This window comes from Sylvia atricapilla, chromosome 6 (assembly GCF_009819655.1).
Source record: "Sylvia atricapilla isolate bSylAtr1 chromosome 6, bSylAtr1.pri, whole genome shotgun sequence".
Lineage (NCBI taxonomy): Eukaryota > Metazoa > Chordata > Aves > Passeriformes > Sylviidae > Sylvia > Sylvia atricapilla.
The window spans coordinates 46,071,072-46,093,190 of NC_089145.1; the positions used below are offsets into that span (position 1 = coordinate 46,071,072).

Consider the following 22,119-nt stretch of genomic DNA (forward strand, 5'->3'; position numbering starts at 1 on the left):
GTGGGAAGATGGATCCAACTTACTCAAAACAAATTAACAAAGGAGTGCTTTCAGATCAAACTGTTCAGCGTCACAAAAATCTTACACCTGCTTTTTTTGACTAAGTTTGTTTTGAAGGATCAGCAGAAAGCTCTGACTCTAAAGTTAGAAGGTATCTGTACACAGCTGGCTCTAGGCAGAAATGTGCAAAGCAGAAAAAATTAGCTCAGCTATTGAGGGTTTCCCTCAATGTCTAGGCACAAAAATAGAGGTTCTATCACTGGAAAGAATGTTTCCATAAAATTCCCCTGAAGTTCTCTGATTTTTTTTAAATCAAATCTCAGTGGGTCACTTACAAAATTGCTCTGAGCTTCCAACAAAAAACTGTGATAGAGCTGTTTTAATCTTCTGGGTTAAGCATTGAATAGTTTTCTGTGTGTTGTAAAAGCGATACATGTACTGCCTGAGACAGAATCTAGAAACAGGACTTGGAATCCTTAGATACACCATCAGGTTATCTTTGGTGGTCATGGCTGTAGTTTATAAAGCTCACAATTTCAAAATCTAGTGCTCCCATAATTTATTTTGATTAGTGTTATTACTTGCCATTACCATATGGGGTTTGGGCTAACTGCTCTTTGCATGGGAATGCCGGGACATTAACAAGTGACACAAGTGACACAGCCAGGTCTGTCAGGAGACAGAAAGTGCTCTCTCCCCTGCTAGACCCGTGCCCCCCAAGCAGCTCTCGGCAGTGATGCTGAGGCAGGGAGCCTGCACCAGGGCACCCCTTCCCACTGCTGATCCCACAGCAGCCAGCCCTGCAAGGCAGAGGAAAACAAAACAGGATAAAGAAAAGCAAAGCAAAAAAGAAACAAAACCAAAAAACAACCCAGAACAAAACAAAATCAAACACACGGCTGGGCCGGAAAATAGCTAAGGGAGGCAGTGACCCATGCTCCCACATGTGATCCCAGGAGAGCTGTCTCCAGTGGAGGTCTGTCAGTTCCCTCACAGACTGAGACCCAAGCAGCTGGGGAGTGCCACTGATGGGATATGGAAGGGTGACAGTGACCCCCATCACCTCTCTGCAACAGCAACTTCATGCCTAAAACAGGAAGAGCGCTTTCAAGAGAAATCAAAACTGATCATTGTTTTTCTTTTGCTTTTATTCCTGTTCTTGCAGAAAGGTCAAGTGTGCTGTCGTAATCATCCTTATGAGACATCTGCCTGTTTTTAATATTGTATACTCACAACAGGCTAAACCCTGCCATCTCTATGCCTGCAGCATTTCTCTTGCTATTGTAGGGCTGCCTGAATCAGCCACGCACTTTTAATTAGCATGCTAGGAAGCAGGATGGGATTTTATTTTGAAGCCAGACTTATATTCCAAGGGCCTCAAGTGTTTTATCAGTCTTGGTTGGAAATTAAAAGGAACTGAAGATGCAGGCAGTGTGTTTTCAGCAATCTCTATGTATGTCACATATTCTAGAGACCTGGTAATCTGCTGGCTAAAACAGGGTGTGGGTCCTAGTCTCATCTTCACTCTTATTTATTATTTTGATATTCATGTAAGTTATATGTTGACATCTCCATTTGCAAGGCAGAGAAGACACTAGTTCTTGGAGCCATTATCACACTAGGATGCAGGGACAAGCCCAGAAAACACAGAGAAATTTAAATATGATTTCAAATGTCAAGGTATATGAAATAAACTCCCAGGACACTCCAGTATCCAATCCTAACTCCTCATTAAATGTAGAAAAAGATTTTGAATTTTACAGTTTGAGTCTCCACATCAAGGTATCTCATCTGAGCTCCTGTGGAATAGAGGAGCTCAATGAACTCCCTGACTAAGATTAAATAATTTGGATTCTGTGAGGAAAAACCCTGCAGAGGAAGTTACACAAACACCAAGGCTCAGACATTTACTCTAGGCATTGTGATATGTAAACCATGAGGAACGAGGAGAGCCTCCATCATATGCTCATTTTTTTGAGAAAGCTGATTTCAGTCCTGAGCCTGAGGCCTCTTGTCTACTTTGGCATAAGGCCCTTCACTCCGCCCAGCAGTGTAGATTCACCCCAAAGTGAGTGCTGATTAATTTAATGCTGATTAATTTCACTGTATGATAGGATGAAGCCTTAGGCAGCTAATAAAAAAGGTCCAAGGGCTCAAAGTGATGTAAACTAGCAGAAGTCCACCCGGCTGTGAGACTGGTGCCATCTGAGGACCTTGTCCCAGCATCTGCATGATGATGTTCAGCAGAGAAATGTAGCTGAAGGTCAGGATCTCAGTCTCCAGAGCCCGGGAGGCTGTGGGCTCTCTGGGAACAAGATTGGTTACCTAACCCAGGGCCATGGGGAGAGATCTGTGAGTCAGTGTGAGCTGAAGCATCCCCTCTGTTTGCTGTGTTTCATCACATAGGGATTGCTACAGATGTGTTTGGATAAGGCACGTGGTAGGACGTGCTGCGTGTACCCAGGGCTGCTCACAGTCAGAGGCAGCCAGCATGGGAAAAACAAATCCTTTACAAGAGCCTGCTAGTGGGGTTTGTGGTGCTGCTAGACTTGATACAAATATAGATCTTCAGCTGTCATTCTAAAAGGCATTTTAAGAACAGGCAAAGTGTGTGTTCGTTTCCACACTCTTGGATTTAAGTGGAAAATTTCCTGGGAGGATGGGGAGGAGGAGGCTGACAAGGAAATGGGTGATTTTGGTGTCTGCTCCTGGGGCAGAAAACCAAGCCTGCAGATATGACCTGCATCCTCACAGTGCCCCAATGCACAGGCCCTGGGGCTGTGCTTGGCCAGAGAGAACCCTGAGCTTGCCTTCATGTGGCAGCCACAGCTGCCTGCAGAAGGCACCCCTCAGGCTGGTGATCAGGGACAGACAGGCTTGCTGAAGGAAGGATTGGCGTTTTCCAGATTTGTGGAGAAGTGGCTTGTCTAGCCCTGTCAGGTTTCCTCGTGTTGTGTTTGTTGGTTTGTTTTTGTTTTTTTTTTTTTACTCCCTTACAGATTTCTGCCCTTCCTGTTGCCTGTAAGCTTAGGGCCACTTCTAGAGTGCCATGAGCCACTTGGGTAAACAACCAGGCAATAGTGGTGTGCTCGGCAGAAAGCCTGTCCTAATTTATGGCCTCCCTGGAGTAGCTAGGTTAAATAACACTGGTAGAAATCAGCTCTTCCTGTAGCAGATGATACTTCTGTTTATCACACTTTGTTGCAGACAAGTTTATATCATGCAGCTGCTCCGTGCATATGTTCCTACTACACTTCTAAGGGGGATACTGCAATCACTACGCAGCGGGAACTTCTGCTATAATAAAAACATGTATGGGAATGATGCTGGAGAAATTCCCTCCCCCGCAGCTCTTACACTGTAGACGCTGTTATTCTACACTCTCAGTTGCCTCATCTTAGTTTTCTCCTCCTTTCTAAAAACACTGTTCTTCTGAAACAAGAAACACTCAGTTTTGTGCTTAGTTTTGGAGACTGGAGTGTGAAGGAGGTGAAGGAAAGAGGTAGCTCTGCAGGAATTTTTTGGAGGTCACAGGCACTAGAGTAGTGCACGGCTAATTGCAAGAAACAGAACTGGAACTGCAGGTGAAAAATCCTGAGTGTGGATAGTCAGTAAGGAAGAGAGCAGCTGGGTGGGGGAGGTTAAGTGTGATGCTCAAGATCTAAGCTTTAGGAGTTGTTGAACCTGCACACATTTAGGTTTGGGTTTAGCAGTGGATTTCAGTAAAGCTCCATGTTACTGTGCTTTCTTGGTAGGTGTCATGCAGCTGCTTTCTCTTGACAGATTTGGGGTTCTAACAGAAAATATATAGAAAATATGTTCTTATAGAAAATATTGTTAGAAGCAAAATAAAATAGTAATAGGTAAAAATATTGGTTGGCCAGACATAAGTAAAGCACATTGTGGGGAAGCAGCTCGTGCAAAGTCACTGCACCTCAGTGAGAAAGCCAGGAAAACAAAATGTCTTTTGACTCCTGGCCAGTCCTCCCCTCTGGATTGTGTTGCCTCTTCTTTGGGAGTAAACACAAACAACTGATTTGGCCAGAACTAGGTTACAGGGGTGGAAACAGCAAATTCCCTTTCTGAGTCCCCAGGCAGGCGCCAGCTGTCTGCCTCAAGGCGGCACAGTGACACCATGCCCAGCAGCTCAGTGTGCCCCAGCCCTTTGGTCAGAAACAAGGCAGGATCCCACAGGATGCCCTGGAATGGCTGACACTGTGGGGATAACCTGTCTTGGTTTCGTACAATTGCAGAGGGAAACTAGAGAACAGCTCAGAGTTCTACATACATATGGAAATATGCCGATGCAAAAGCAGAGCAGTCAAGGGATTGTCAAACAAACTAGGAAGGGAAAGTCTGTGCTCTGTATGATTGACGGGCTGAGGGCCAGACCTGCCTACCTTAATCCCATTAGGTTTTGGGTGAAGCTGGTGGGACACACCAGAACTGAGGGACCCCTCAAAGAGGGGCAAACCATGTTTTCAGCTGCTGAGGTCTTTCAGAGGAGAGCAGGGTTAGAGAGCACAGAGGGAGAATCTGTTCTCTAAAGCATGATCTGGAGAAGCAGTAGCACTTACAGACCTTGTGGAAAAAAGGCTTTTAAGGAGATTACATCATAGCTAGCTGCTGCGTTAATACTCAGCTCTGGCATTTATCTTTACAATGCATGCTCACATCAGCCACTGCCCTCTGATCTTTGTCCTGTGTTTTTCTAACCAGCAGTCTCCTGATGAGACGCTGTTTTTCACTCACCATCTGATTCTCTCTCAACATAAAGGACTGAATTGTTTTTACCCTGATTATATCACACCCTGTCGCTCTCTGTCCCGACCAAATGAGAACTGAAGCCTGTGCCTTGCAATGCAAACTCCTCCTTGCAGCAACACGAGCATTTGGGAGAGCCTCATAGGCATCATCACACTGTCTGCTCTCCACACCCTGGGTCACTGCCAGGCTGGGCAGCACCAAGACAGTCCCAGTGACACCCCCAGATAGGCCTAAGTGCTGCCTCCCCACGGGAGCCGTTGCTCAGGCAAGCCCTGCCAGACTTTGGTGGCCTGTTTTCTGAAATTCAGGAGATGGTGATTGGATTAGTGGGTATCTGGTGCCTCTAAGAAACAGGCCATAAGTGCCAAAGCATTTGATGTTAAATTAGTACTCTGGCATTTATTTTAGAAGGTAACATGCTTTTCCAGAGGTTCTTAGCGCTCTGAGAACCAAGATGCTTTAAGCTGGATACAAAGACATGCAACCTTAAGTTCAGTCTTCTGAGTTTCATGATACAGGCTTTAACATCTCTGTACTGAGGCAGCATGGCAGTGCAGAAGACAGAAATTCCCCTCGGGATGGGGTTTCCAGGCTCAGATCTTCTCCTTGCTTGCTAGGTGATTTTGGGACAATTTCCACTCCAGCCTTGTTTCTCCTTCTCAGGGATGGGAACAGTAACTCCAGCTTTCTAAATGGTTGCAAAGGGTAGGGATAAAATGTGCAACATAAGGCTGCAAGTCAGCACCATTGCTATTTCTTTCCCAATTCTTTAATAGAACAGAAAGGCCCATTTTTAAGTACTTCATCTATATTTCTAGAAGAACTAGCTGTAATTCCCTGACCTTCCTGTCAGCCATCAATTCAAGGAAACACAGCAGCAAGGCCTCGGTCTGTGACAGAAGAGCAGAGCACAGCACTGACCTGGGGACAGTAATTCTCAGTTCTTTTGAACAGAGGCACCACTGAAAGACACAGAGATGTGCCAGCACAGTACCATCCACTTCATTGCACAAACACACAGTCTAACTCTTCAGTGGCAAGTGATGTGCACAGGCATGTTATGAGCACTTGCAGTTCTTCAATGGGGAAAAATGAGTGCTGAGCATAATCTGTTTGTCCTGCCAAACTGTGTGACCTCATCATGTTACAGTGACAAAAGTGAAAAAGCATCCAGAAAAAAAGAGGCCTGAAAACACTGGACCTTCACGCTAAGTCTGCCATTTCAGCACATTTGTTCTTATTTCCATTAACAAGCACACACATGTGCACACAGACATGCATACAGCTATCTGGGGTTGTTTGCCTAGAGAAAAGGAGGCTCAGGGCAGACCTTACTACTCTCTACAATGGCCTGAGAGGAGTTGTAGCCAGCAGAGGGTCAGTCTCTTCTCTCAGGCAATCAGCAATAGGATAAGAGGACAGTCTTAAGCTGAGCCAGGGGAGGTTTAGGTTGGACATTAGGGAGAAGTTCTTTACAAAAAGTGTGATGGGGCATCGGAATGGGCTGCCCAGGGAGGTGGTGGAGTCACCATCCCTGGAGGTGTTTAAGGAAAGATTGGATATGGCTCTTAGTGCCATGATCTGGTTGACAGGGTGGTGTTGGGTCAAAGGTTGGACTTGATAACCTCAAAGGTCTCTTCCAACCTAAATGATTCTGTGACTCTGTGAATAACTTCAATACGAGCAGGGAGAAGTTTGCTTCTGGGAATCAGATATGTGGAGACTTCTTCAAGCTGCCAGGGAAAAGGACTATCTTTGCTTGCAGGCTTATGGCACTGTGCCCTGCACCATTTGACATCAAACAAAAGTAGGAACCAGTGAAAGAAATAAAGGGTTGCTTCTAAACTGGAACTCACTAGGTACAGGACATGCATTTTCCCACCCCAATCCCATAGCCAGTATCACCTCCCAGGTCCCCTGCAGTAAAATATGTATAAAAAGAAATTAGACTTCGGGACAGTTTCTCCTCCAGTCAACCTGTTTTGCTTTCAGGCTGTTTCAGAGGTTGTTTTAAGGCAGAAGATGGGCTCATCATCAGTACCAGGAATTTCTGGGAAACAAAGACTCCTTTGTGGGGCAGTGCAACTGCAGAGAGATACTCAAGGGAAGCAACTGACAAAGAGCAAAGACATTAAGTAGAAAACTTGCCTCATCCTCCCTTGTGACCTGCTGGCAACCACTAACCTTAGATCAACAGTGAGGAAGTGATTAGTGAACAGCACACAGAAAACATCTGTCCACTCCAAAATAAGGTGGAGTGGGCCATGGCTTGGGACACTTGCTGAAAGCTAAAAGGTTTGGAGAGTTCATTCAGCACTTATCTGCATTTTTAGGTGATAAAAGCCCTTAAAAAAACTAGCCCTTGCTTCCATTGTGCCTCAGGCGGAATCCATGCCCTGAAAGGTGCCATGAAGGCAGGTTCTGGTGAGCCTGTTAAGGCCCTGTGGTAGTGGCAATTGTATCAACACTGTAAGCACATACAGCGATTGTGTTTCCAGGTTGTTAATTCCCTTATCTGCTGATACACTCTCCCTTACCAGGGCTTTGCTGAAGCTGTATCATCACTGGCAGAGGAGTAGTAAGACAAGCCAGAGTGCTGTTTTTAGTGTGGGTTCATGTCCAGCCCCTCAGGCTGCCTCGTTTCATTCATTACTGCACAGTGACAATGTGGCTGTAGGTGCTGCATCTCACTTCTGGCACAGTCCTCACTGTGTGATCATACAGCCTCCTATTCCACAGGACAGGACACAGCTGATCACTTCTATAACAATTGCCATTACTTTTGAGCCTAATAATAATAATAATCTTCAGTGCTTCACACCCACAAGTCTCAAATACAAAGTTTACAGGGATGAAAACATATCTCTGTTTCAGCTGTGATAACTCTGGGTGTCTGATATTGTAGTTGACTCTGTTGAGATCTCCCTGCAGGTTGGTGGCAGAGGGAGAAGCAGAACCCTGGACACTCTTTCCACGATTCCCTGGTGGGTGGGCAACGTGTCTCCTTTGTGGGAGTCACAGTATGTCACCCTCCAGCCTTCTGAAAGCTTATCAGTCTTTCAGTGAACAGACCTTCCAAGGAGGGACGATGTAGGCTGAAATTCAAACAGCTGAAATGTGATTTCAGGAGTCTACATTCTTACAGTGATGACCAGTCTTTCGCCAGCAAATGATTAATGAGATACCTCAGGCCTGGCAAATTCAATCCCACAGAAAGATGACAGGTTTTCTTGGTATAATGTTTTATATACAGATTGAATTAAAGTCCAGATTTGCACAACTTCTTAGAGTTCAACAGTGTTCCCCTGAGTGGTACCATCAGTCACAAGCTACGCAAAGTGAATAAAATTCTGTGCTACTGGTATTAAGACATTATCTTGTAGATCCTTAACAGCTTTTTTAAGAGCTTAAGAACCTCTAGGTAATAGCAAAGATTAGACAAACCTCACGTCTTAGTGCTGACACTTTCTCAAAATTAGTGCCTTCAGGGAAGTCTGAGACAAAACCAACTGCAGACTGAATTTCCTAAAACAGATTGTGGAAGACTTGGAAATACTCTGCATATTTTCTCCTAATGTGTTAATAGGACAGTCTCTAAGGTACTGGTTTGTGTCCACCTCTGAAAAATAAATGGTTTGCCTGTTGGGCACCCCACTATATGAAGAGAGTGACTCTAACAGACATATACTTTAGATTGGTAAGTGCAGATGGCTCTAAAGAGTTCACTTTCCAAAGAAAGCCATATTGCAAGTCATATGTCTAAGTTTTAGGGAACAGCTGGCTCACTATGTAGCTGATACTTCTATTGATGTATAGCATCTACATAAACATTATCCTCCTGTTTGATATTATGTGGTTTATTCCTTGTATCACTTCAAAAACTCAGTTATTGGTGGAATTAAGGGCTACAGTGATCACTTAAAGATGTCCCTAAAGAGATCGATTAATAATGCCCATGCCTACTGCTCTTAAGTTCCTTTTCCAAATTGTATTCAGATTCAGCTTAAGGGAAATTAAATTGATGACCCACCCAGAGCAAAATGGAACTGAAATGTGAAAGGCCTTCCAAACCAGGGGTAAATTTAATTCTCATATAAGTAAAATTACATTTATCAACTAATAATTTTTCATGCAGTTTCCATAAAATACAGAACACTTAAGAAGGCCATTACATCACATTAACAGATCAAGGCATTTCACCATGCCAAATGCCCTTATATGAAGTCCTCAATCATCACTCAGTATATTTGGAACTCCCAGAAAGCTAAAAGACAAGACACAGGTTTCTTTACAGTCACAAATGCAAGCAAATTGGTTACAAGCTGCTATCTGCACTGCCCCCAGGCTTCACACAGACCATGACTCCCTACAGCAGTGGGCAGCTCCCATGTACAGTGATGCCCTGAAAAGCTGAGGCAAAGCACCTGCACCTTGCCAGATTGAAACAAGAGTTAAATCAAACCCTTCCTTGTGCCTCACTGATAGTCATTTCCTTTGATAATGGCTATGAAATAAAAATATGCATCATTTCCAGAAGAAAAGGAAAATGTCCAGTGATGATTCAAGAGAATCTGCTCCATTGGTAAAAGTCCAGTTTAACAGCAGCATTTGTCAAGCAACAGATCTTTGTCTAAAATTATTTCTAACCAATGAACTGATGAAATACCAGTTCCATTTAAAAGACACTTCAAAATAATAAAATAATTCATTTAAACAGCCATTAGGGATCCACAATTTGTTGCTATATTTATGCAGTTATAATGCAATATGATTTACTAGTTGAAGGATTAAATTAACTTGCGTAATTACTAGTGACAGATTTTGGCAGCAGCATAAATTATTAGCTGATATTCATACTGTATTAATGGACACTATGTCCTCACTTTGGGATAACATCCCAAATTTCCAGAGTACTGCTTCCTTGACCTGCTACATTGACTTAAACATTACCTTTAAATTGCAATTACACAGGCAGGGCAATGCCTTTATATCATGTCCATAAGAATACAAGGCACAAACCCCTTACAAGAACATATTTCTGTAGGTCAGCTTTACCGAGGTCAGCTGCTCAGCCCTTCCTGCTGGAACAGCTTGTGCCAATTAAGCATTTACTTCTGACTTGTCAAGATGAGGCACAATTCCTTCTGCCAGGAGCAGGTGAACCTACAATTACTTGTAAATCAGCAGCCTCTGACTCATCAGTAACTTCACTGAAGATGTTGTCTTCTCAATCAGTGAAATGGTAGGCATGTCCAAATGGACTGCCATCCACAGAAGGAATTAATGTCTTCAGCTTAGCTAACTCCTTCTGCTTAACAAAACAAACAAACCAACCAAAATCACCAAACCTCCAGATGTTGGAGTATGCACCTCAGTGTAGAAAGGACTGTTCTATTGCAGAACCAGTTTAGTATGTGATGGTTCTTTTTTAAAATTGGACAATGCTTTTAATCTATAGACAACAGAACTCCCACTGATTCCTGCACTGCAAAAACTAGCCTGAGGCTCTTACTTTTAAATACTTAAAAATGCATTTTCAAGAGAAAGGATTTTTCCATTATATCAATTTATTGCTGTATGAAAAATTCAAAACAAATATGCAAGGTCCCAGAGAGAGGGAGGTATTCATCACTTGCCTAAATAACAATGAGATTTGACAAAACATTTTAGAATTTATTGTGATGAAAAACTCCGAAATGGGAAATCACTGGAAGCTGTGACTGACCATTTGCTCTTACCAGTGTTTCAAACACAAAGACAGAGATTTTACAACTCAGTATGAGGAGATGTTAGGTGAAAGAGGGACAGCAGAATCCTATCATGAAAGTATTAGTATGAACCTTTCCAGTCTTACCTGCTTTCTAGTCACTAATCCTGCTCTTCAGACTTAATATAACATCTTAGATGCTCAAACTATTTCAAATTTTGTATTTGATTGCTGCTTAACAAATCTCCTCACCATAAATAATTTTCTTATTTTGACTGAGAGGTGAGGACTTGTAACTTTTATTCCTACACCAGAAATAACTGAGCTAAATGGAAAAAAATAGCAGGATTTTAAAGTCTTTATGCCTTTGGTGACAAAATCAGAGTGCCTGCAATTTGAGGCAGAAAATCCAATCACTGCATTTCTGATTTAGATGGGTGAATTCTGCTTAATCCAGTCTTGGATGCTTAATGATTTGGTTCACTGTGCTAAGAGTGAAGGTAGTGTCTGTGATGTGAAAACAACGTGATGGGGACCTGGACTAGGCTCTACTTGTGCCATTATCCATGGCTCCAGGCTGCAGGGTTGGAGTTCAATTTAGATTTGAAAGCCTCTAAATCCTACAGCCAGTTCTGAGAGTCACATTCGTCCAGTAACACAATAGTGTATGTGGGAGATGACAAGAATTGAATTTTGGTTTTGCTTTGTAAATTATGAACAATGCTCTCACACAAGACTGCAATTCACAGTATGACAGCTGTGTTACCAAAACTGGAAGGGCTTCCCTGCTTCAGCATTCTGTTTGTATTTAAAAAAAGTCACTGTCTAGACCAGACTTGCTCTCACAGTAGCAGTCACTACTGTAAATGTCACAGGAGACAATGTGACCCCTGCCATTTTGGGGCTACTATAGGCAGAAGGGCAGTAGGTGAAGGCTGGTCCTGCCAGCTGAGCCCTTAGGGTCAGCAGCTTGGCAGTGAGTGCTTGTAAAGATAGAAAGTCCTCACAAGATTAAATGTCTAACCAAAGTGAAACTTCAACTCAGAGCTCTCTGAGGATGAGTTGAGATGCTCAACTCCTATTGCAGCAGCCTACATCAGACTGACCCAAACTGATTATCGGGCATCTCATATTTGAAGATACATTGTGGCCTCCAGGAAGATTTCAATTCATTTTGCAATCACAGCTTCCTCTCAGCTCCTGGGGGATAATCAGACCTTTGCCAAGGACAAAAGTTCTTTAGGCATTGAGCTGGCAAACACATCAGCATCCAAGTACAAGAAATGCAGTGGTGAGCATCAGGACCATGCTCAGCTTTCCTGCTGGAATAGTGACATGGAGAGAGTATTCAGCATAAGCTTCAAACTCATTCTTTGAATCCACACTGGATCACCTGTGCATTCTACCATCAGGATTTAGGAATAGAAAATCCAAAGGAAAACTCTTTTCTTATTCTTTTATGTCCTAGAGCCATACAATGTTTATTTTTATAACAAGTTCTTGCTGTGAAAGGCTATTTTAACAATTAAGCAAGACAAATCTGAAAACTTTGATTACTTGAAAACCTATGCAAAGTTTAAGAAGTTCCAGGCTATTCCTGTTCTTCAGATTCCTGCCTAATATACACACATTATGACAGTCCAGAGATGAGTGGCATTCCTCAGGGGATGGTACTAGGACTGGTGCTGTTTAATATCTGTGTCAGCAGACAGTGGGATCGAACACATCCTCAGCAAGTTTGCTGATGACACCAAGATGTGTCATGCAGTCCACATGCTGGAGGGAATGGATGTCACCCAGATGGAGCAGATGCCATCCATAGGGACCTTGACAACTTTGAGCAGTGAGCCTGTGCAAATCTTGTGAAATTCAGCAAGGTCCTGCACCCATGTCAGGGCCATCCCAAGTACAAACAAAACCTGGGAAGAGAATAGCTTAAGAGCAGCCCTGAGGTGAAAGGCTTAGGGGTGCTGGTGGACAAGAAGTTTGACACAACCTGGCAATGTGTGCTCACAGCCCAGAAAACCAAGCGTGTCCTGGGTGCATCAAGACAAGCATGAACAGCAGGTTGAAGAAGGGAATTCTCCCCTCCACTCCCATGAGGCCCCATCTGCACTACCAGGATCAGCTCTGGGCCCTATATAAGGAGGACGTGGACTCAGTTCTCTTGGAGTGAATCCAGAGAGAGGCACAAAGATGATCAGAGGGCTGGGGCATCTCTTCTATGAGACAGGCTGAGAGAGTTGGAGAAAACTCCAGGGAGACCTTATAGCACCATTCAAGACCTGAAGGGAGCCGACGAGAAAGCTGGAGAGGGACATTTTACAAGGGCATGGCTAAGGACAAGGGGTAATAGATCTGAACTGGAAGAGCATAAATTTAGATTAGATATAAAGAAGAAATTTTTTACTGTGTGGGAGGTCAGGCACTGGAACAGGCTGCCCAGAAAACTGTGGATTCCCCATCCCTGGAAGTGTTGAAGGCCAGTTTGGATGGGGCTTTGAGGAACCTGGTCTAGGGGAAGGTATCACTGCCCATGGCAGGGGGATGAATTAGATGATCTTTATGGTCCCTTTTAACCTGAACCATTCCATGAATCTATGATCTGTCCCAAACAATCTGAATGTCCTTAGCTTTCCTACTTGCACTGAAAGGATCCTGTATGCTCTCTGAAATTAAGCTATATATCTGAGCTTATATAGCTGCCAAAAGGTTTCACCCTTCTTGTAGTTGGTCATTTTTATTTTGGCATCTTCACCAGTCCAAATAATTAGTTAATTAGATGCTCTGTCTCCAGAGATAAAGATTTCACTCTGAAAAACAAAATGATACAATTACTGCATGGAGATTAGAGTCCTCTGCAGTGATGTCATTCACTTTGGCTTTGCACTGACATGATCTCAGCTGACAGCTCAGGGCAAACATCCACTAAGGTCAGGAGCTGTAAAGACTTCACTGTGTACCTATGTGAACCTCAGAGACTGGTTCATGTATCCAGACTCAGATTAAGTCTCCTCCTCCAAATTTTGACAGAAGCAAGGTTTGACTGAACACTTTCATCCACAGAACAGATGGCAATACCATGGACTGTTCACCCAATATGGGAGAAGGGTAGAGCAGAGACAGCAAATGTTGCTCACCAACAAGTGAGGAGTACATGCAAGAGCATCCTTACTCTTCCTTGTACCATTTTAAAGAAGTCACTTCTGAATCTTTTTTGTAAGACCTTACACAGGTTAAAACTGATACTGACTACAGTGTGTATCTAGCTCTAACCCCTTCCCCCTTTCCTGTTTTCAAAGACTGGCTTTTACTTCCAGACAAAGTCCTTTCTTCTTTGCAATGCCCCTGGAGAGACCTGCATGCTCACAGAGTATTTAGGGGTTGACAACAGCAGTTTTTCAGATTTTTAAGGGTCAACATCATTTGAACTAGCTTAATCTCATGGGTCCATGAAGCCGGGTTAGAAATGCTGCCTAAACAAGTATTCCATCCACCTTGTCTCAGTCTTGGCTGAAATCCAGAGACAAGGAAGAAAGCAGATGGAGAGAAAAAGACACAGTTAATTAAAGGCCAGGTTCTGAGCATCTCTATCGCCTTCAGGTCATTACAGACATATCCAGGGAACGCACTCAATTTCACTGAAAGTTCCTTCTTCCTTTGCTGTCAGCATCTAAGTTTAGTTGGCCTTAGGCCCCTTAGAGCCTCATGAGCTTTCCCTTCACTTCATCAATGAGCAGTTTTCTAGGCATGGGTTAAAGAGCAGGCTGCTGCTTGCATAAAGGGAGTTACTTCAGAAACATCAATGTGCCAAACCATCTGGAGGAACTGCATGGGCTCAGGGACCATATCTCCTGACAGCCTTCACCATCACACAGTCTCCACCATCCTAGTTACTTCTAACATGGGCTGGAGTCCCTCTCCTCAGAGCCCCTTGGTAAGGTACACATCTGTATCGAATCAGACCGCAGTATCTCAAAGGCATAACAAAAAACTGCATCTGGAAAGAAGCTCAGGAAACTCAAAACTCAGAAAGTCCATGTGTCCCACTTTGCAGCAAAAGGTAAGGATGAACCAGCAATACTGAGAGACCCAGCATGAAGCATGGCTGATGGTAGCTTTCATCTAGACACTCTAGGGCAGATGGATTCCCAGGAGGAGGCACAGGGTTATGCTGCCATGATGGAATTAGCTGCAGGGCAGAGGCAGTGCAGGCAAGAGCAGGGGTTGGATGGGGCACCATAAACACAATAACATAAACACAAGTGATCCACATGAAGGAGTTGGAAATGTGGGGAAAGGAGACCTGGGGTCACCCTGAAGGAGGACAAAAACAGTCTATTTAATTTCCCATATTCATATAGATTCATTCATTTATTCAGTGCCTCCTCAGGATGTGCTGAAACACTCCCCACACATTCTTGATGTAAATACACAACTGTAATTGGGAGGTGTCTCCTAAACCACGGAAAGCTGGTGCTCCTAACACTGCTTGTGGTTTTAGACTGCCTGCTAAGCTGTGTGATTCTACTCATTTTCTGCAGAGGGAATTAGGTTATTTCCCCTCAGAGTAAACACAGCATTTGCCAGCTATTATATGTGAATTCCAGGATTCTCTGCATTTAACAGATTTTGTATAAATCTATCTGCAGGAGGCAGAGCTAAAGATTTGTTGCTGGATCAACCTGTCAATATTGAAGTGTCTAAAGAGACACTAAATGTACTATAATTGTGCCTAAAAGTCCTCGAACACAATAAAAGCCTTTCAGGGAGTGATTCAGCTGCTCACAAACAGTTATGCAGTGCCATCCCATACAACCAAGTAGGGTTTGTAAAACAATCAGGTGGGACTAATAGAGAGGACTTTCAGGGGGTTCTTTGATTTTCCACAACAGAGCTGGAGGATATGTCAAAGAGCACTAGATGCTTCCTATAGCAGATGACTGAATGTCAGTGTCTGTAGTGACTGGAGAGACAGGATTTTTGTATCTACCCAGCCCAAACCATGGTAGCTACGGCTTTAGAGTTGATCTCAATCTCCAGCAACATTCAGTTTAATTGCAGAGAGAGCTTTTAAGGAGCCTAGCAGACTGCAGCCTTTTGTGGCTCACAAAGCTCTGAAAGCAATTCCAGCATCTTTATGTAGTACCTCATGGCACAGACATTGTACCTGTAAAGGTAACAATCTTGCAGCTCCTGCATTGCTGGTTTTTTGCAGATGTCTTTCCAGTACTAAACTTTATTCACTTAGAAAGTGCAAAGTGCAAGTCTAGCATCAACCACTTCACAATAGCTTTTGGCTCTTTACTTCCCTCTCCTCTGAATACCATTTAAAAGCAGTGTCTATAACATCAATATTTAACCACGAGGCTTGTTCTTTCTCCCAAGGAAGGGGATTGCTGTACACATGGACTAAATCACAGTGCCTAGACAGCTGATGATAATGAAAGCATCATTCAAAAAGAGATATTTGATTGCTACTCTAAAGCTTACCAGTGAAAGAAATGTGTAATCTCTTTTTTTCACTTTATTTCAAATGAAGTCACTTGCTTAAATATTAGTCATCTGGATTTATATAGCTCATTTTTAGAACTGTTTTAGCACCTGGCAATCCAGCCTGAGAAAGCTTCAGGCTATCCCAGTCACAGGCCCATTTGATTTCTTGTTCTTCTTTCTGCAATGTGTGACAGACTTCTTTTTTTCTGACATGATTTACTTCCCACTTGACAGAGGACAAATGCAACTCAGAGCAGCTGCCTGATGGAGAGGAAGCAGGCTGGCAGTGCTGCTCCCTTCCCAGTGCAGCTGGTCAGCAGGGCTAGTCCCTGTGCCAACACTCTGCCACATCTCACCCCCCTCAGGGCAACAGGGTACCCCAGGCACAAGAAAAGAGAGTGACAAAGTACTTTATTTTCTGGCTGTGATACAAAGATCAAGGTAATTTTCCATATTACTGCCCATGACATTTTTCTGAACATTGAAAGAGATTTTTCCTGCTATAAAAACTATCCCTCTCTGCTTTCCCAGCTGTCTTTGTACTTCCTTTCCCAAGTGTTTCACTGTTAGTTTTTCTCTGCTTTTGCCTTAATTTTCTGCAGTGTAGCACAACTACAAAGCATGCTCCTGGCAGAAAAGACAGTGAAAAATTCTGCCCGTCCTCCTCCTGACTAAAAGCTATGCAGAAACCTTCTTCATGTCTTCTGCATATCTGGAGATGGCGCTGATAAAGACAAACAGCCAGATGATGATACCTAATGATTTATTTTTCCTGGGGGGAATTGTTGAGGATACTGGATACACTTTGCAACACTGCTCCCAGGAGAGTTTATATAAGCAGGGAGAAGAACTAAAAGGCAGCCTTATAGGGAGAGAGAAATTTATGAAAATGCATAAGCATTAAGGAGATTTACTGGAATACCAAACACCTGGCACCCAGTCTGGATCCCTGAACCCAGTGGGTGCATATAGAATGGGAAGGTCGCTCCCACTGTGCAGGGACCATGGGGACAGATATCATTCTCCAGAAATTATCTGTATGTCAGGGATCAGAAGAATACTGATGTGGAAAGCAGCTGCAGAACTAGCCAGCAGGAACTGAAGGCACCAGGGGTGCTGGGCATGGGGATTTATGGCTGGAAAGAAGTAGGAGCTTGGATGCACTGGGTAAGGCTTGGGAGCACTGATTTGTATGAAGAGAAGGAGATGAGTCTTGGCCTGTATGGGCATTAGTGGGAAAATGGCTCACTTGCCATTGACTCCTGACACGCCTCCTATTTTTGTAACAGTTGTAAGGAACTTAAAACCAGTGAGCCTGACTCACTGCTATGGTAAACTGCTCCAGTGTCTTGACAACAGTCAAATGTACTCGATGGTCTAGACAGAGTGTTTGGATTTTTGTCTGCTTATAAATTAGTTTGCCATAGAGCATCCAGACCCTCAAGCTGCACATCCGGCAAAAACGGGGGTCATGCAACTCAAAAGGCAACTATGTCTCTGTAGGAAAGCATTTCCCAGGACTAGGGGATTAGGGAACCGTTTAAAACTAGGGAATCATATATAACACAATGAAAGGAGGGAATTTCTCTGGCTTCCCTCCAAAAGCCAAGCATTATTCATTGATCAGAAAACAGATCTCCATCTCTTACTGAGAACATTTCTTCTTCCATTTGCTAAGTGGAAAATGACAAATGAGCTAGCTGTGCTCTTTTGCACACCCTTTCTCCTGGCTGTCCAGGTGTCCCCGTGGCACTGCCCTCCTTCAGCACACCACAGCTGTAGCAGAAGTTACTTACTTGGCACCACTAACAACCTCGGGGGCGGCGGAGGTGGCGGAGGCGGTGGTAACAGTGGAGGTGGTCTGCACTGGCACACTTCCTGGCAGCTCTCTGTAAATTTCTCTGCTACAGGCTTGGAACATGACTTCTGGGGCTCACCCTGAGTGATCTGTGAAGAAAGAAGTCATTGCATGAGCAGCAGAACAGTGAAAACTGATTAATGTGTTTTTAGACCTAAGTACCCGAGGGGCACCTCAGACCTGTAAGTGAGAACTGAGCTAAAGTTCCTAATATGTCCCTTCCCTACATGGCCCCCATTTTTAATATTTTTTATTATTATTTAACACAATATCTTCTTTCCCTCTGTCCAATTTGGTTGAGATTGGCCAGCTGGTGTCTGAGTTATTACGGGGTAGGGAGAAGGCAGGCAGTGGCAGACAATATGATTGCATAAGCCTTCTTTCCTTAGGAAAGCCATCTAGCAGCATGCATTATTCACAGGGTCATTGCTGCAAGCCAAGGAGAGCTAATAAAAATTACAAGGCAGTTAGGGTCAGGATTATGTTCATTTTCCTTATGGCAGAACTGAGAGCCAGAGGACATCCCTCCTTTGCTTTGCCAGCCTCACTTGGAAGTTCAGAGAGCATTTCACAGGGTGTTTCGCTTCCTGCCATGAGGAGAGGCTACCCGCGTTTTAATCATCTGTGGACCACAGCAATAACATGGTTTAAATGGAAATGCCACATTGTAGCCTCCTGTGAGATGCACTGTTGGCTGATAACAAAAGTGGAGATGAGGCACTGCAGAGCCCAAGCATGAGCATGACTTGGCCATGGGCAATGATTTAGCCAGCACTAGTATATGATAAATTCAGTAGCTAGATCTAGTCATGACAAGGAGTATTTATTAACAACATACTTTTCTTATCATTGTAGTATTTACATAACTAGGGATTCAAGGATTATTCAGTAAAATTCCGTAAAATATAATGCTACAAAATGGACTCAGTCCCCAAAGAAAAGGAAATTTGCTGAGCATCACAGAAGCTTCTGAGAGGTGTTAACTTCAGAGGTCTCTAAACCAGCTCTTTTTGAATGACTTATACAGGGTACAATTTCGAAGAGACAAAGCAAAGCCTAAAAGATTAATAAGCATGTTATCTAACAAGCACTTTGAATGTAAGTATTAGGAGACCGCCTGGGACAGACTTGTGTCCTGCTGAAGCTAAGGACAGTTGTGCCAGCATATTGTCTTGGACAGTTTGGTCCCAGGCGGGTTATTCTCCTAATAGTTTTAGCCTAACATCATCTTCTTTAATTAGCTTTTTTCCACAACATCTTGGTCATCACAAAGAGGATATCTCATGCCATGTTTTCTGATCTGTTTTAGGCAGGCTTCTTCTGCCTCTCTGGCAGGGTCACCCAGGGTTTCCTTCTCCCCACTTCTCTCTACTGCCCGAGTTATTCTTCCCCTCCTCTGCCAGGTCTGTCTCCTCTCCCCTTTCAACCCTGGCCCCCAGCACAGACAGTGTGCCTCTTCCACTGCCCACAGTGGGCACCAAGGGGGCTGCACTGCCCTGCAGGAAAGCTGTATACAGTCGTTTCATGCATTTCTGGCCAAAAAGAGAGACGTGGTTAATTAAAACAACATCACTGCACAAAGGACGTGTTCACATGCGTAGGAGGTTTCTAAATGCAGAAAGACGCATTACTCTGGCCTCAGGGAAATGGAGGTAGGGCTTTGTTGATTAAATATTATAGGGAGGGAGGAAAGAATAGAAAAGGCTACATGTAGCTAAGTTGGAAGGATGGCTCAGCACAGCATAAGGCAGAAGGCTCAGTTCTTTAAACAGCTTGTCTAAATCTATTACCAAACATAGGGAAAAACAAATTCAGCACAAGTGCTTTCCAACTTTCCCCTTCACCATCAGGTAACAGTAAGAGAGTGGTTAAAGACCATCCCAGACAGCTTCCAGGAACTTACACAAACTCTCTGAACATTCTAATGAATCAAAGTGACTTGGCTGCGTAATCTCTCATGAATGGTAATAAATCTGTCTGCTAAGAAGGTTTATTTGTTTTTAAAGTAAGTGATCCCAGGCAGCAGAATATCCTCCACTCTGCTTCAGCTCTTCCAACACTGCACACATGAGGGTTTGGGGTTCCAGGCATGCTCCCAAGAAGAGCCCTGTGACAGAAGTGTCCTTCCCATGCAGTGTTGGGGGCATACCTGGGGTACCTCTCTGTTCAACAGGTGTGACAGGATTTACTGACAGAATGAGACGGGTAACACCTCTCCCCTGGGTCAGCAGCTGATTAGGAAGCAGCTATTAATTCCTAGCTACCGCTCCTGTCCCCTGCCTAGGCCCTTGGTTACTGAACACTGAGAGCTCACTACAGTCTTGCAGGAGGCAGTGTGATGGGAGAGGATGGACACAGGGAAGAATAACATTGAGCAGAGTTGGAGCCAGCTTCATTTGCAGATCAGGAGCAGCTTTGCATATGTAAGTCTGAAGACAGCACTGCTATGGCAAAGCTACACTGACTTATTGCTCTGACTTAGTGTCAACCAGAACCAAAGGCTTGCTCTGTCTTTTTTTAGAGCTATTGACTGCTTTTAAATCCCTGGAGGCTCTCCTACCTTAGGCTGGTAATAGAGTGTCCTCAGAAAATAGTGGTTAATTTTCTCAATTACTTTACAGACAGGATTAACCCTATCATAGCCGGTCACTTGCTGCAACAGATCCTGTCTACTTTAAAACTATTTTAGGGAGAAAAAAAAAAGGAAGGAAATTAAAAAAAGGGAAAAGTTGCTTTGTTTCTGAATACTTTAGCCTGAACCTCTATAAAAATTTCCCATGATCATTTTTAAATAGTCAGGAAAGAACTGACAATTAAAAGCATGGGCTTTATCACCTCTTTGTTTCCCTTCTCCTGTCACTGGGTGAAATGCGTGGTTGTTAGAAGACAGAACTAGGAACACAAATATTACCTTGAAAAGGGTTTGTCTTAAAGGCTTAATTTTAAAATCAAAGATATTTTAAGTTGGCTGAAATCTGCCAGGAAAAGGAAAGACCCAAATTGAGGTTGAGGGCCTCGGGGAGGAGAGAAATCGTCAAGGACTGCAGCAGGAGGACAGAAAAGTAACAGTAATATAAAGCAGCAGATAACAGTAGCAAGATAGAATCAGGGAAAAAAGGGAGGCATTTGGCTCCTTTTCAAGGAAAAAATATCCCCCTGTTGATGTCTATTAGTCTTCTTATGAAAGAAACAAAGTGTCTTCTAAAGGTAAGCAGAAAAAAATCACCAGAAAATATGCTTTAGGGAACAATCTTGCTCTGGCAGAAGATGATGAAATAATACTCCATTGTTTCTTTCTTACTGTCTGTAATTCAAGGTAAGCTGCCTTTACAGCATGTGGCAGGAAAAGAAAAGCATTTTGAAAGAGCCACACCTTTCTATGGCCTGGTCATGTAAATGAATCTGGCCTCAAACTTTACTGATTATTTGTTCTGGCAGACTCTTCCATGGCCTCAGAATGGCTTTGGAAGACCTTTGCAGGTCGGGTGTAACTGGAAACCCAGCAGGCTGCCAGGCAGTTTGTGGTACAGAGGTTGCTTTGGCAAGGGATCACCTTTGGAGATGGACCCACAGGGCTTGCTCCCTGGCTCCTCCAGCCCTTCCTCCAGGTGCTGGAGGTGCCACGAACACGTTTTCTTGGCTTATCTGAAACTTGTTTGCCTGTTTGCCACGAGGCTTTCTTAACACACTGAACAGCTGGCCAGTCTACACATATGCTGCCTGGACTTCAAGCTGATGGACTTTATTCCCTGCTCTGAAAATATGTAGAGTTGACTTTATGGATTTGTGCACTTGATGTGAACATGTTTTACAAAAAGGACAAGTGTTTTAAAATACTTATGGAAATGAAAACCTAATCCACAAATATCCAGAGAAGAAGAAACAGAAAGTGGTAACTGGTGGTTTCCTTTTGCAGTCTGTCATGGTTTGTGCCTGTGGAATATTTCTCTTTAATCCAATATTTCTTTTAGAAACAAGTCCTGCTTTGCATAGAGTGGAAGAATAAATCTGCATGTGGTCAGAACTGTTTAGTATTTCAGTAGAGTCCCATGGGGTTGCAGCAGTCCACAAGCATGTTCTACAGAGTGGGATGGGAAAAGAGGATTAATACAGTCCCTGGAGGGTGGCCTTCTTGTGACTTTTTTTAATCAGGTAAAAGGAGGAAAGCTTTAACAGAAAAGTGCAGTTGACTGAAAAGGCACAGAGACCTCTAAAAGCCTGCTGATGTGGCAAGAGCTTTGTCTCTTGGAAGCAGTCTACAGAGACGAGATCTCAACACCGCTGCATAAAT

General features: G+C 43.6%; 1 protein-coding gene across 3 annotated transcripts in view; it reads right to left on the reverse strand.

The window, feature by feature from the left end:
- The window catches only part of PRIMA1 (proline rich membrane anchor 1), a 50,359-nt gene that overhangs the window by 26,083 nt on the left and 2,157 nt on the right, over nt 1-22,119 (reverse strand). For all 3 annotated transcript variants that reach the window (XM_066321799.1, XM_066321800.1, XM_066321801.1), the window contains exon 2: nt 17,767-17,917. In XM_066321799.1, coding sequence (XP_066177896.1) covers nt 17,767-17,917 — 151 coding nt within the window. The remainder of the gene's footprint in view (nt 1-17,766; nt 17,918-22,119) is intronic.